The 11,200-nt window shown below is 42.5% G+C and overlaps 3 protein-coding genes across 4 annotated transcripts; 2 read left to right on the forward strand and 1 right to left on the reverse strand.

The window, feature by feature from the left end:
- Window positions 1-1,779: 1,779 nt before the first annotated feature.
- On the reverse strand, window positions 1,780-3,921 carry atg12 (ATG12 autophagy related 12 homolog (S. cerevisiae)). The gene is made up of 4 exons (XM_030073489.1): window positions 3,767-3,921; window positions 2,735-2,871; window positions 2,538-2,600; window positions 1,780-1,971 (listed from the first exon to the last, which is right to left on the reverse strand). The coding sequence occupies exons 1-4, from the start codon at window positions 3,867-3,869 to the stop codon at window positions 1,912-1,914; spliced, it is 363 nt and encodes a 120-aa protein (XP_029929349.1). The 5' UTR covers window positions 3,870-3,921; the 3' UTR covers window positions 1,780-1,911.
- isoc2 (isochorismatase domain containing 2) lies at window positions 3,912-6,409 on the forward strand. 2 transcript variants are annotated; one of them, XM_030073486.1, is made up of 7 exons: window positions 3,912-4,101; window positions 4,284-4,372; window positions 4,690-4,814; window positions 4,987-5,199; window positions 5,822-5,892; window positions 6,033-6,150; window positions 6,255-6,409. In XM_030073486.1, coding segments are annotated over exons 2-7 (594 nt in total). In that variant the 5' UTR covers window positions 3,912-4,101; window positions 4,284-4,371; the 3' UTR covers window positions 6,321-6,409. The 2 variants fall into 2 exon arrangements, with proteins under 2 accessions (XP_029929346.1, XP_029929347.1); XM_030073487.1 differs by having other exon boundaries at window positions 3,912-4,067.
- A 373-nt stretch (window positions 6,410-6,782) lies between these two features.
- foxj2 (forkhead box J2) lies at window positions 6,783-11,192 on the forward strand. The gene is made up of 10 exons (XM_030071733.1): window positions 6,783-7,007; window positions 7,309-7,646; window positions 7,842-7,916; window positions 8,043-8,132; window positions 8,214-8,360; window positions 8,467-8,980; window positions 9,078-9,212; window positions 9,326-9,427; window positions 9,791-10,138; window positions 10,383-11,192. Exons 2-10 carry the CDS (start codon window positions 7,332-7,334, stop codon window positions 10,493-10,495), a joined length of 1,839 nt encoding a protein of 612 aa, XP_029927593.1. The 5' UTR covers window positions 6,783-7,007; window positions 7,309-7,331; the 3' UTR covers window positions 10,496-11,192.
- Window positions 11,193-11,200: the final 8 nt, after the last annotated feature.

Genomic DNA, 11,200 nt, shown 5'->3' on the forward strand with positions numbered 1-11,200 from the left:
GTCACTACGTGTCATTATACTGGCTGAAGTCACGTAACTCCTCAAGCTGTGCTCAGAACGAGGACTTAAGGGAAAATGTGTAATGCATACTGCCCTGCCCCCCTGGTTAATATCGACACTCTGACCTGCCCCTGCCCCTCATTACACACTCCTCTGCCAGACACAACGTAGAGGACAAGACGGAGGGGTCAAAACAAGAGATTACTTTTTTTTTGGATGGAATTATTGACAGGATGCCAATCTAAATGAAATTTTGCCTGTAATCCATTTTAGAGCTGCTGTAATCTGTTTGTGTTAGGTGCATTTTCGTGTGAAACCCATCCTGACCCTTCCAGCTGCCTCTCGCTCTCTCGTGGCGTCTCCTTGTCAGCCCACAGACTCTGCAATGCAACATAAGTTTAATCAGTTTAATTAAACACTCAAGCAAGAAAACCCTTGGTCTGTCAATCCCATTAATGTTTGTTTGTTTTTAGGTGAATAACTTGCACCGAAATACACCAATATGACAACGCTGTTCACAATCACGTCCAAATCTGAGAGAAGTTCTGTATTAAATCTTTGTGGCAATTAAGACATTATAACAATTGACTTGTAAAAACTGTTAACTTGAACTCAAACATTTTAATTTCCAACATTACAATGACCAATGGCAGGAGCATTCTTGATATTAGCAATGTTGTTTGGTTTCTCCAAACCATAAATGTTGTTAATCTCTTGACATTAATACTATCATTTCTGTCGACTCAAATTTAAAATCAAGTTTGTGTTTCTCCCTTGCAGAGAACCTGAGTTAAACCTGGGTTTTGCCAGGAACAGGAACTATATGATGTCCAAAGTTACAGCAAGCTGAACCGTGAACAAGTTTGATTCAAGATGATTGAATAAAAATTGTTCAATTTTAAAGATACTATATAAAGTTCAGTTTTGGTCTAACTGTGGATACAGGTTTGTTTTTTTGTTTTTTTTTGCATTACAGATCAGCCAACTTGAACTTCCTGTCTTTTATATTGACAGTTCAGGCTCAGCTCACTTGGATTTATTGTCACTGGCATCACATCACAAAGCTTTATTGAAGACATTATATATAAAAACAATAATAGTCATGATATTGTAACAGAAATAAGGAATACACTAACCATTAACATTTATTCTTTTCACTGACAGAGCACCTACCCATCACTTCTCTTGTGCCTTGCAGCCTGACTGGTCAACAAAACAGTATTTGAATTTGTCACTCTGCCTACTGCACTAAACATCTAAATATTCCTGATACATCTTTACCTTGTAAAGAGCCTTTCATTTAAAAAGATCACCAAGAAAAGACATTCAATCTTCAACAGACACAACTTTCCTGTCTTCTCCTGCCTCCTGGCCAGTAATTTTCCTCTGCATTTGTGGCTGGTATTCCACCTTCAGGATGAGCATCCGTGACCCTTACCTCTCCGGCTGTACTCCCTTTATCCTGCGGGCTGATAGTCCGATGGAAATGCGAGACTATGATTGAGGGTCTGCCTCCACGCGGCTCTACTCCCTGTTCTGTCTTTCTTGGGAATTTATGTCACAAACCCATCCTGAATCATGTAATCCCTCTAAGTCCATCTGTTACAGCGGTTCCCCCTCCCTCTCTCCTTTCATCTGCAGCTCATTCTCACCCTCACTAACGTTCACCCCCCGGTCTAACTCATCCATCTTATCCATTTATTTATTACTTAATATCATTTTTCTATGGGGGAAACAAAATGGGAAGTGCTGTCCAAAAACAAAACAAAGATTTTCCACTTTCCATAGTCAATAATTTATTTACAATGTGTATGTACATAAAAAAATGACAAAGATGCAAAATCAGCAATATACATATATGTTTGCATGAGAGTTTAAGAGAGGGGCAGCAGGAAGAGTTTAAGAGAGCTGTTAACCCCAGGCTTGGGATTTACAATAATGTAGAACCAGCTTGCCATCACTGCCAAAACACTGTAAAGAAAAGAAAAAGAAAAGACAAAGAGAGAGATGAGTTTTGTGAGTAATACTGTGTTGGTATTAACACAGTAAAAATCACTTGTCTGTGTAACACATTCAAGTGTGAACTGTCCTGATTAGTTTAATCTACGGCCCACTCTGTGCTCTGGACTTTGCTGTTTCTTGTAAAGAAGAAAATCAATAGCCTTGGATTTTGGTGTGTTTTACATGGCGCTACACAGGTATTGCTCCCTCTGCTGGTCAATTCTCCACATGAACCCATAATATCATTCTTAAATGTACCTTAAAGCAAAGAAATCTCTTGGATCAATAAATTGAAGACCCTAATGGTACACGTGCATTCATATTTTCTTTATGCTTCAATAACCAATAAGTTGCTTTATATTTGTTCTAATCTCTAAATGAAAAAGAAGCCGCACAAGTAACGGCTTTACATTCACGTTTACCCCCCACAATGGAAAGATATTTGTTTTTTACATGCAAAGAGAACAGAGGAAATACTGTCTGGTTTAATCTAAACCAAAATGAAGGAAATGTGTTCTGTATTTGGGAGTACTTACTTCAAAGAGGACGCCTACTTCTTGATCAGGTGAGGGGGCAAAAGACTGGTTCACATATATAAACTGAAAGAAAGAGAGGAAGGAAGACATCAGTGCAATGATGCAGAGATTTTACAGAGCTAAAGTATATTTTATAAGCATCTTTCCCAGCCAAGATTTGGGACATGGGTAAGGAAGTACATAAACTTATCCCTCACCAGTTGCTCACTCGCATCAAGCTTCAAGAAGCGAGCGATGAACTGAGCGAGGGACTGCACGGTCCTCCCTCTCTCCACGGCCCATTTCTTGGTCTTCATGATCGGAGTGTCTCCCACCGCCTTCAGCAGCACATCAACTGTGGACACACAAAGTAAGACAACAGCTAGACACCAAACTTCAACCTGAAAGAAAGCTGCTCAGCGGAGGTTCTTGAGGGCAAAAACAATCAAATGAAGTATTATTCAACTGTTTATTCAACTGTTTAACAATAATTTTATACCTGTAGGACTTTACAACACTTTCAACAGAGCAATATCCCCTTGTATATATGGTGTATATCAGTGTACTTCTTACATAAGCTCAGTTTCTTAATTCTGTATTTATTGTTGCAATAATTTGTAGGGTTAAAGCACATATTAAGACATAATGCAGATACTTTCCCCCAAAAATTTCTAAGGCACATGTATTTCTTATAACCCATTTCCCCTCAGGAATCAATCAAAAATTTCAGATTCCAGGAAAAATGGGTCTCTGACAACATGTTAAGTATTAAAAATAAAGACACATTCAAGACCAGTAAATTATGAGTAAGCTGATGTCAAGGAAGCCCCACACATGACAGGCTAATGACAAGCTAGCCTGCCTCTGGTATCGTATAGTTTATAATTATAAGCAGAATGTGTAGTGAAATTGCTCATGCCCTGTTCTAAAAGAAATATTAAAACTGCGTTGGGTTCAAAATAACTTGTGAGGGCAGGCTGACGAAAACTTTGCCTTCATAAATTTTAGCGTGCTAGTTTTGACAGATAATAGCCAAACGTTAGCCACTCCACAACCAAGTACCCGCCTACCTGAGAGCTCATTGGCTGCCCGTCAAATTTCTCCAATTCAATTGGCCGAATTTAACGTCAACACATTACCACGTCACGTACGCGGAACTGTAGTTACGAGGCATTAGCAATAGCCCTCGTAAACAGATGGAATATCCTGTCAATAGTTGTCAGTTATCGTGATATATTTCCACTTCTTACTTTTCTTCTTCTCTTCGTTTGTCGTCGAGTCATCTTGTGGCGGTTGCGATGCCGTAGATTCGTCTTTTTGTGTTTCTGTTGGGGACTCTGCATTGTCAGACATTTTCAGGTGACCACCTAGCAAGTGTTAATAGAAGTCCCGCCCCTCTTCCCCCCGCGCTACCAAATCGATTCGTTGCAAATAGTGAATACCATTGGCTCAAATAAACATCAATCTTCAAGATGCGTCATCTGATTGGTCAATGGCCACGATGAAGGCGGTATCTAAGCGGAGGGACGTTTTGCTTGTGGTGGTGGTGAGGTGAGTTCACAACACTCTAGGTTAAACTGCTCAGGTAACCGTAACTCTTTAACTTATTGATGTTTGAAAACAGTTAACATTACCGATTGTTCATTGTGCGTCCATTTTATTTTATATCATTGCCGACGTTTTTGCGTTGTTGAATAACTGAATGCATGTAGTAAGTAACCCTTTCTCTTTCATGAGAGCGAATATGCTAAGTTTTCAATTTTATAGGGGGCGTCACATGGCCAAGGATTTTTACACTTTCACCTAAAAGCTGAACTCTCACCTACTCCTCAAACCGGACCATTCAGGCAAGAACAGTAAGTCTGCTTTTTGATCTCTGTTTTAAATGGAAAAGTGACTGTAGTTAATGTGTATTTACGCTGTGTGCATTTTTGGACTCGTGGATAATCAATGAAGGAAATATTGAGCACCTGCTATGCAAAGAAAGACAGGCTCTCTCAGCCTTAAATTTAGACAAAACAACACATGGGTAACATGGTCAGAGTTGACAGGCGCAGATTTGAGTCCACTTGGCTCTGCGTTTGTGTGCACATGAGTCATTGTGTGTAGAGAAACATGAAATGTCATTTATCTGAGTAATTTCTTTTGTATGTTTCTTTTTTTTTTTTCTCAGTGGCAGGCATCGGCAGGCTCTCCACTAAAGGCGCAGTGCTCCTGCTGTGTGACATGCAGGAGAAGTTCAGACCCAACATCTTCCAGTTCACCAACATCGTCAGCAACGCGGCCAGATTGCTCCAGGTTGGACACACATGAACAAACAAACAAGTATCTCGCAATCAGACCGAGTGTTTCATACCAGTTACCAATCTTACACGGCCACACCATGAACTGGAAAACACAGATATTGTTATGTTGGGCAGAAAGTCTAATTTAAGATAAAATTTCACCTGCTCTCTCTTTGTCCTTGCAGGCCAGTCGTGCCCTGGGCATCCCCCCCATTTTGACAGAGCAGTACCCTAAAGGCTTGGGTCCCACAGTGCCAGAGCTGGGAGCAGGGGACCTGAAAGCCCACACTAAGACCAGGTTCAGCATGCTGACAGATGGGGTGTTGAACGAGCTGCAGGCCCTGGGGAACCCCAAGCAGGCTATCCTGTGTGGGATAGAGGCGCAGGCCTGCATCGCGGTGAGACCACTGGGCTGTTTGATGCACTTAGGCTGTGAAATGACTTGACACTCTCTTTTGCAACACAGGTTTTGAGAGGTTTAAATAATACAATAGTTATATCTGAGAATTTAATCTCCTTAATGTATGGATCCATTTGTTTTGTTGGGTAAATAGCTTTAAAATTCACTATAGTCAGTATTCAACAGGTAATCCAACTGTATTCTGACAATCCACTTGAATTATTGACAAATGCACTAAAAGAAAGTTTAGGTACTGATAAGACCATCCACACACTTGTGCTCCTATGTAAATGCTGCAGAAACAGTTTACTTTTCATATCAGTGACAGCTCTTCCCCTATTGTGTTTAAATATTAAAGCATTATTCTTTTTTGTTTTTTCACTGGTCAAATTTTTTAAGGGTTGCGTAGGGAGCCTCTGGTTGGCTTTTTGAATATGAGGGAGTTTGTGCGTTTGGTTTATTTTTTACGTGTCTGTAAAAATGAGATGGAGGTGATGACATGACAGTCAAACACCACATTATTATCGAATGTCATACAGTACTTTTTAAGTCTTCCAGTTTCTGTTCATGAATGATTTTTGGTGTTAAAATATCCTCTGCGCCGTTTCTCTTTTCCTCAGTGCACAACCTTTGACCTGATCGAAAAGGGAATAGAGGTCCACATTGTGGCCGACGCCGTCTCATCTAGAAGGTAGCCCACAATTCCTATAATATTCTCTCTGTTGTATAGCATTGTTATAGCTTGTTTTAAATACATAATAACTGTGTCTCTGATAGACTGTAGATGCATTCGGTGCTCCACTGTATAGACCTTTGTGCTTGCCTCTGCAGCCAGACCGACCGGCTGTTTGCTTTGTCCCGGCTGAAGCAGAGTGGAGCTTTCCTCACCACCACAGAGGCTGTTCTGCTGCAGCTCGTCCAAGACGCCAAACACCCCAACTTTAAGGAGGTGCTTAGTAGAACTACTCTCTCGTGCAAACAGTTGCCTTTGTGTGTACATTAACTAAATAACAATATATGTATATATTTTTTCTTTCTTCTTTCTTTCTGCAGATCCAGAAGCTTTTGGCCCACCCGTCCCCTGACACTGGCCTCCTTGCCTTCTTCAGCTCCCTGTAGGGGGCTCATCACTCATCATTGTGTTCCATAAATACCGCACAGAATTTCACCACTTCCAACACAAATCTGTTAATTGCAATAAACTAATGCTGCTATTTTAACTTTGTACTGCTGTGTTTTGTGTGTGAACTGCTCAATTATGTCTTGTGTGATGGCCTCAGCGGGCACAAAACTTTGATGTCAGTGAGAGGAATGTGCATATAAATAGCTTTTGATGTAAACTATGAATTCTTTCTTCATATCGGTATGCTGGTAGGCACAGAAAGCTGTTTCATGCTTTCAGCTCCCGCAGCACCAGATGAGTGCTGTGAGTTGAGTAAACTTTTACTTCAAGCTGAGTTAGGCTGTAGAGGTGTGCCCAGCCCACAGAGGCGGGTGCAGAGCTTGTGATGTCACCAGGGGGAGGAGCGGGTGACGTTACTCTGGGACAGAAAGGGAGGGGAAGGAGAGGGAGGGAGAGAAAAAGGAAGCAGTCTGCGATAAGTTTTTTTTTTTGTTTGTTTATTTCTACAAAATTTGATAAAGCAAAACTATGGTAAGAGGCCTGGTGGGGATTAACAGAATGAGGAGAGAGGTCTGAAGGGGAGGAAGGACACCCAGTTTGACAACAATCGTGCACAACTGATGACAACATCAAATATTAACAGTGTTTGAGGCCTTGGGCCTTGAGTAACCACATATAAAGAGGTAAGCAAGTAACTTTCCGTCCTCAGAAACTTTGATGTTATGGTGGAATTGGCACATTTGTGTATACAGTCACATTCATGCTACTTTTCCTGTGAATGGAATGTTTCAAGTGCAGCACAAAGTGTCCTGTGTCTTAGCTTGCTGGCTTGTAAAAGACGCTGGCTCCTGCAGGAGCAGAACGGTTGACAGTATTACATTACAGGCAGAGGGGAATCCTACTATGGCATTTCTGCACAGCTTCTCTGCAATGTCCACAGTAAATGGACCTAATGATGTTGTGCTGCCTCCTTTGATCTTTTAGACACTCTGACAGAAAGAGAGACAATGTCATCCGATCTTGACTCCAGTCTGACCAGCATTGACTGGCTACCCCAGCTGGGAATCAGCAGCCTGCGGTCAGGGAAAGAGAGAGGAGGAGGGGACAAGAGGAAAGACAGAGGGAGGGAAAGAGGAGACTTCATACCCTCCGCTCCAGCCCCCTCTCCTTCTAACTCCAAAGGGAAGCCCCCTCATAGTTATGCAACTCTGATTGCCATGGCGATAGCGTCTGCACCTGAGAGGAAGTTGAGTTTGAATGACATCTACACCTGGATAAGTGACACCTTTCCTTATTACAGCCGAGCCGGCCGTGGATGGAAGGTACCATACAATGCAGACTCACGTATAAGCGTACCACAATAGTATTACCTATTTAAAGTATCAACATATTAAAAGTGATTGGTGTGAGAACTATTTTTCATTCTTTTTGCATCACCAAGTATTGGGTTTGCAAATTAACTTAATTGTCGCTGCGGTTTGAGTTATATATTACCCATCTTTGCCTGTCCCTTACAGAACTCCATTCGGCATAACCTGTCCCTCAATAAATGCTTTAGGAAAGTTCCTCGACCCCAGAGTGACCCTGGCAAGGTGATATCATTTTTTTTCCCACAGTCATACAATATGATATGCAATATCATGAACTTTTGTGTGTATCATATGGGTTAAAGGATGACTGGTTAAAAGACTGCAAAGCTAATGACTGTGTGTGTCTAGGGTTCCTACTGGACAATGGATGGACCTTCAGAGGTTAATCAAGTGAGGCCACCTAAACGGCCCTATCCAGAGGAGGAGGAGCAGCAGAATGTATGTCTTTTAGTCTCGATCATTCACTCGCTCATTCACTCATCCATTCACTCACTCAGTCACTAATCTGTTCTGCGACAGGTTCCTCAAGTACCAGTGACACAAGCAGGCCGAGGCACCTCACCCCTACAGCTACAGCCAGCCCCCCAGACAGACCACCAGCTTCTTAAAGCAGAGCCTGTCCAGCAGTCGCCCCAGCATGCCTCCTTCTCTGCTCCCCCATGCAAGGTAGCATCACCTCCCTCAGTGTTCATCACAGCCAGAAAGTCTGCTAGTGTGTTTTCAACTAAAGAGCATCCCAGTGTAATATCCTCTCTTTTCTTGCTTTTTACAGCAACGGTCACCCTACATGCCCTGCCCTGTCTCTAGTCTCTCTGTCCCTCATCCATCAGTCTCTCCTACAGCTGTTCCCCCATCTGCTGACCCCCTGTCCTCCATCAATTGTCTCCCTCCTCCCCATCCAACAGGCACCACTCTTTCCCTTCCCGCTGCCTCTGCTCCATCTCTCTCTATTGCGAATATGTCTTCTCCAGCTGCCCCCTCTCTTTCTGTTGCCACCCTGTCTGTTCCTACTAATTCATTGCCGGTATCTGTTCCCACTTGCTCTGTTACGCTTAACTCAATGCCCATGCCTGTTTCCACTTTACCGGGCCCCATTCACTCTGTGCCTTCTATATCTGTTGCCCCTCCCTCTGATCCCCCCTCATCTGTTGCTCCTCTTGCTGTCTCCTCACACTCCTCCACCGACCCCCCACTTCGTTTCACCTTCGATGAGCTGAACTTACCAGATTTGTATGCATCCTTCAAGTCTCTCTGCAAGACTATGCGGGAGAGAGGGGGCTCGCAATGTAAGTACCCTCTTTATAAGTGTGTAGGTGTGTTTTGTGTACATACACTCTATCATGCGCATTTTCTGCTGGTATGTGAATACTCTCTGCTTTCCAGCCGATGTGCCTCCCCAGGCTGTGTTGACCAATGAGACTACCCCACTTCACACTCCGACTGTGCTCCCAATGTCTCCTCAACCTGTACCTGTCCCAGCTGCACCTCTTGCTGAGACAGAGCGCCTTTCGCAATACAGTGGGTCTCATGTTGCATAACGTTATGAAACCTGCATCATTTGAAATGTATGAAAAAAAGCCGCACTGCCAAGATGAATGTTTTTCATTTCACGCTCCTCCCTCCCTCTGTAGCGGTGCCAGCTGACTGGTTCAGTAACACAGATTCTCTGAAAGAGAGCTTCCGCATTGCCAGTAACCTAAACTGGGCTAACATAGACCTCTCAAGTCACCCAGGTCTGTGCTGTTTACTTCAGTCACTGTTTGACATATGTGCCTGTTAAAATAAAAAATGTGCCAGAAATAGTAAACTTAGCAGTGGCCACTGGAATAATGTTGATGTGATCAGCTATTTTAGTGTAGACTGCACATAGCCAACTTTTTGTGCCTCTATATGTGCCAATTTTATGTTATTTCAGCAAATTACATATTGCAATTTTGCATTAATTTTTGTATTCAAGTGATCTTCCATCTCTCCTTTGAAGATTTTTGAAGAACTATGCTTACTAAACTGATTTTGTTTTGGTTATGTCCCTTTATAATGGCCATAGATCATTTTGGAGCCTTACTTTAAACAGTTTTGTTATTTTGTGTTCCCAGACCTCCTGGAGAGCATGCGCCAGGCCGAGCTTTGTGACTGGGCACTGGACCCGGCGCTCTTCACTTCACTCTGTGACTCTCTGAACCGCTTCTTCACTCAGAGAGGCATGATTGGCTCCTCTTCTGGGAATAACTCTCCACTGGCCCTTGGTGTACATCCCTCCCCCCATGTCCCACCGTTCTCCTCCAATCCACCTCCTACCCTGGCCAGCCTCACCCAACCTTCACCCCTTCCCTACCCTCCTGTGCTTGTCCCTTCCAATGGCACACAGCCTCCCCGGAGGGCTGTGCACCCCCAGGGACACGGTCCCCAGAGGCCTCAGCTGACACAGCCTGCTAACACAACTGGTACGACCCTGAGATCATTTTCAAAGAAAGTTGTTCCCTTCCTAAATTTTACTGCAAGTAAACGCAGTCCAGTAAATGCATGGCTGTTCTTGTGGTTGGCTGGAAAGTTCCTCAAAGTTGATTCCAAAATGGTGCATGGAGATTGTTATAAAGGAGAAGTGATTTGATTGTATTTTAGCATTGTGACTCACTTCCTCAAACCTATGTGTAAGTCTCCCTTTGCATGCCTCTCTTCCTGTCTCAGCCGGGATTCCACCTCAGCCCATGGCGCCCAGGCCACGTCCTCCACTCAAGAGTCTCCACAGCAATAGTGAGGAGATCCAGGATGATTTTGACTGGGACTCCCTGATCGTTTGACCCTCACCATCTGTGTGGAAAATGCCCAACAGAACGTTTCACAGAGAAATGTGACTCAATTCACAAGGCTGACAGCCGGACTCACTAAACTCTATGCAGCAGCTGCCTCACTGTTGTGCATTTTGAAGCTTCTCTGAGGGAGGAGTGTGATGTCAAGTATATAACACAGATGACTGAATGCTGTATTTTGAGGTTGACTGTTCCTTTTTTTTTTTTTACTTTCATTTAAGAATTGTTGTAGTATCTTTTGTCTTTACTTATCTTCTGCAGCCAAATCTATAATTCTGTCAAATTATAGATTTATATTGTCATGTTCACCAAAGAAAATAAACTGTAAATTTATTCTCATCACATTACTGTGTAACTCAGAGGTACAATGAGTATCTGTTCTCAAGGATTCTAGTGTGAATAAGAAATTGTAGATTAAATGAATGACATAGAGCTAAAAAATGCTGATATAGGATTTAGCAAACATAAGCATACCAGGCAAGCATTGAACAAGCCAAACACAGAACCTTTGTGTTTTTTTTATTTCATAAATTTCTTGATTTTTTTTTCCATTTTACTTTTCAAATGTGAATGTTCACAGTTAACACCACACAAAATTTAACCTTACCCGATAAAAGAGATATTTTCTTTTTGTTGATATAAAATAACAATAAATTCATCAAACTAAATTAAAAGAACAGCATGGAGCATGTCATC

The sequence above is a fragment of the Myripristis murdjan genome, chromosome 16, assembly GCF_902150065.1.
Source record: "Myripristis murdjan chromosome 16, fMyrMur1.1, whole genome shotgun sequence".
Lineage (NCBI taxonomy): Eukaryota > Metazoa > Chordata > Actinopteri > Holocentriformes > Holocentridae > Myripristis > Myripristis murdjan.

Coding starts and splice junctions, on each gene's coding strand:
- atg12 (XM_030073489.1), bottom strand. CDS start 3,869: ATGTCTGACAATGCAGAGTCCCCAACAGAAACACAAAAAGACGAATCT. Junction 2,872..3,766: donor AAACGAAGAGAAGAAGAAAA/GTAAGAAGTGGA, acceptor GTGTGTCCACAG/TTGATGTGCTGCTGAAGGCG. Junction 1,972..2,537: donor AAGTAGGCGTCCTCTTTGAA/GTAAGTACTCCC, acceptor TTTTCTTTACAG/TGTTTTGGCAGTGATGGCAA.
- isoc2 (XM_030073486.1), top strand. Junction 4,815..4,986: donor ACGCGGCCAGATTGCTCCAG/GTTGGACACACA, acceptor TTGTCCTTGCAG/GCCAGTCGTGCCCTGGGCAT. Junction 6,151..6,254: donor AACACCCCAACTTTAAGGAG/GTGCTTAGTAGA, acceptor TTCTTTCTGCAG/ATCCAGAAGCTTTTGGCCCA.
- foxj2 (XM_030071733.1), top strand. CDS start 7,332: ATGTCATCCGATCTTGACTCCAGTCTGACCAGCATTGACTGGCTACCC. Junction 7,917..8,042: donor CCCAGAGTGACCCTGGCAAG/GTGATATCATTT, acceptor GTGTGTGTCTAG/GGTTCCTACTGGACAATGGA. Junction 9,213..9,325: donor AGAGCGCCTTTCGCAATACA/GTGGGTCTCATG, acceptor CTCCCTCTGTAG/CGGTGCCAGCTGACTGGTTC.